At 61.1% G+C, this 2,521-nt stretch overlaps 1 protein-coding gene across 1 annotated transcript; it reads left to right on the top strand.

Moving 5' to 3' along the window:
* Positions 1 to 70: 70 nt before the first annotated feature.
* Positions 71 to 2,062, top strand: LOC103776598 (2'-5'-oligoadenylate synthase 1-like). Its single transcript, XM_008944112.1, has 7 exons — positions 71 to 190; positions 363 to 657; positions 737 to 912; positions 995 to 1,236; positions 1,324 to 1,456; positions 1,535 to 1,675; positions 1,775 to 2,062. Exons 1-7 carry the CDS (start codon positions 71 to 73, stop codon positions 2,060 to 2,062), a joined length of 1,395 nt encoding a protein of 464 aa, XP_008942360.1.
* Positions 2,063 to 2,521: the final 459 nt, after the last annotated feature.

Consider the following 2,521-nt stretch of genomic DNA (forward strand, 5'->3'; position numbering starts at 1 on the left):
GGACCTGGGGCTGGTGACATCCACAGATGCGCTGCACCAGGTGACCGCCAACAAGCTGGACCGCTGGATCATGGAGGTCCTGCAGCCCAGCACGGCCTTCTGCAGGCAGGTGAAGGAGACTGTGAAGCAGATCTGCGACTTCTTGAAAGAGGACTGCTTTGAGAACATCCGCGTCCAGAAGACTGTCAAGGTGAGCACTGCCTGGCTCGGGTACCACCCGGCACCCCTGCTGCTACCTTTTCCTCTTTCCTGCTGCTCCAGCTCCTGCCCTGCCCAGTTTCCTCTGGCAGCTCCAGGAATGGTGACAGGTGACCACTGTACCAAGGGCAGCAGCGCTGAGTGTGCTGGGTATCTCTCTGCAGGGTGGCTCAGCGGGCAAGGGCACAGCCCTGCAGAACAAATCTGATGCCGATGTGGTGCTCTTCCTCAGCTGCTTCTCCAGCTACCAGGAGCAGAAGCAGGACAGAAAGTACATCCTGGATTTGATCAAGGAGAGGCTGCATGCCTGCAAGCAGACCCTGACGTTCACCGTGAACATCAGTGAGCCCCGCTACAAGGGTCCCAACAATACACCACGCTCTCTCAGCCTCACTCTCTGCTCCAAGAAGACCCTGGAGTCCATTGAAGTAGACATCTTGCCCGCCTATGACGCCTTGGGTAAGGGCTGCGGGCTGGCATGGGGCCAGGCTGTGGCACCTGTGCTGGGATGGGCCTCACCCTCCTCCTCGCCCCACAGGGCAGGTGAGCCGGGATATCCTGCTATACACTGAGGTGTATGTGGGGCTCCTGAATGCCAGCAGCGACCCCGGGGAGTTCTCCCCCTGCTTCACTGAGCTGCAGAAGAAGTTTGTGAAACGTTGCCCTGCAAAGCTGAAGAACCTCCTGCGCCTGGTCAAGTACTGGTACAAGGAGGTGAGGGGCTGGCCGGCTTCCCCAGCACCCACCAGGCACCTGCCTTGGCCGGTTCTCACCCCTGTCCCTGTCTTCCCCGCAGCTGCTGAAGCCACAGTACCCCACCGCAGACCTGCCCCCCAAGTATGCCCTGGAGCTGCTGACTATCTACGCCTGGCAGGAGGGCACGGGCTCCAGCGACTCCTTCGTCACGGCTGCAGGCTTCCGGACGGTGCTGGAGCTACTGTGCCGGCACCAGGAGATCTGCATCTACTGGGAGATGTACTACTCGCTCCAGCACAGCCAGATTGGCGCCCATGTCAAGAGGCTGCTGCACAGCCCCCGGTGAGGACCATGCCTGGTGTGACCTGTGCCACCAGCCCTGCAGCACTGCCTGGGGCTGACAGCAGTGCCCACCCTCTGTGTTTGTAGCCCTGTCATCTTGGACCCTGCCGACCCGACGGGGATCCTTGGCCAAGGCAAGAATTGGGACCTGATGGCACGGGAAGCTGCCCGACACCTTTCACTGCTCTGTGTCTGTGACACCCAGCCCTGGAATGTGCAGGTAAGGCTGCCTGTGCCTGCAGGCATCACAGCCCCCCATCCCTGCCAGCTTTGCCCACCCATTCTTCTGTCCCTGCAGCCAGCCCGGCCTGTGACGATTGAAGTGATGCAGCTGGTGGGCACCACCCTGTGTATGACTGTCAGCCCGGGCATCACTATCAGGCAGCTGAAGGAGGAGATCGAGCAGGCCTGGGGCATCCCCTGGTACAAGCAGCGCCTGGCACAGCAGGAGCCATGCAGGAGTCCCTCCGTCCTGCAAGATGGCAACACCCTGGCCAGCCATGGCATCTTCTACAGCACCGTCCTGCTGCTGCTGCAGACCGAGCCCCAGGTTATGGAGGTCTTTGTGAAGGATGACAAGAACCGGACCGCCACCTACATAGTGCAGCCCACTGACACTGTCCGGCACCTGAAGGAGCAGATCCACACTCGGCAGGGACCTCCCGCCAACCAGCAGCGCCTGACTTACGGCTCCAGGGAGCTGGAGGACAGGCACACGTTAGCACACTACGACGTCCAGCCCAGGAGCACCATCTTCATGCTCCTGCGTCTCCGGGGAGGGTCAGGCCCTCAGCACTCCCAGTTGCCTGCTTGCTCACCTTCCTGAGCATTGCCCCCGGCACTAGCCCATGCCCCTGTACCCCGCTGTCGTGCTGGAAATAAATGCCTTCATAAGTCCTTGTGCTGTTTGCTGGGTTAGGAACAGTGCCAAGTGTCACAGGGGGATGGTCAAGGAGGAACCCTTTGGGATGAGGGGGGACCTCAACGCCACCGGCTGCTGGGACGGCACAGGGACATGTGGGCACAGATCAGTGGTGCTGCCCAAGCTCAGGGTGCCCAGTGGGGTCAGGGCTGCCAACACAGGGCCAGCTGGACACCACGAAAAAAAACCAGCTCCATCTTCTGCTTCTCCACTGCTCCCTCCTGCCTGCAGCAGCTTTTAAACCTTTCCAAGCCACCACCCCAATCACCATCAGGCAGATAGCGTGGCCGTGGCCCCAGTGCTTACCTCTCCCCGGCCCAGTCTCTCCTGGGTGCCTGGCTGGCAGGAGGTGGTGTCCCACCA

The sequence above is a fragment of the Merops nubicus genome, unplaced genomic scaffold (assembly GCF_000691845.1).
Source record: "Merops nubicus isolate BGI_N331 unplaced genomic scaffold, ASM69184v1 scaffold45457, whole genome shotgun sequence".
Lineage (NCBI taxonomy): Eukaryota > Metazoa > Chordata > Aves > Coraciiformes > Meropidae > Merops > Merops nubicus.

Coding starts and splice junctions, on each gene's coding strand:
- LOC103776598 (XM_008944112.1), top strand. CDS start 71: ATGGAGGTCCTGCAGCCCAGCACGGCCTTCTGCAGGCAGGTGAAGGAG. Junction 191..362: donor GCGTCCAGAAGACTGTCAAG/GTGAGCACTGCC, acceptor ATCTCTCTGCAG/GGTGGCTCAGCGGGCAAGGG. Junction 1,676..1,774: donor CCTGGTACAAGCAGCGCCTG/GCACAGCAGGAG, acceptor CTGCTGCTGCAG/ACCGAGCCCCAGGTTATGGA.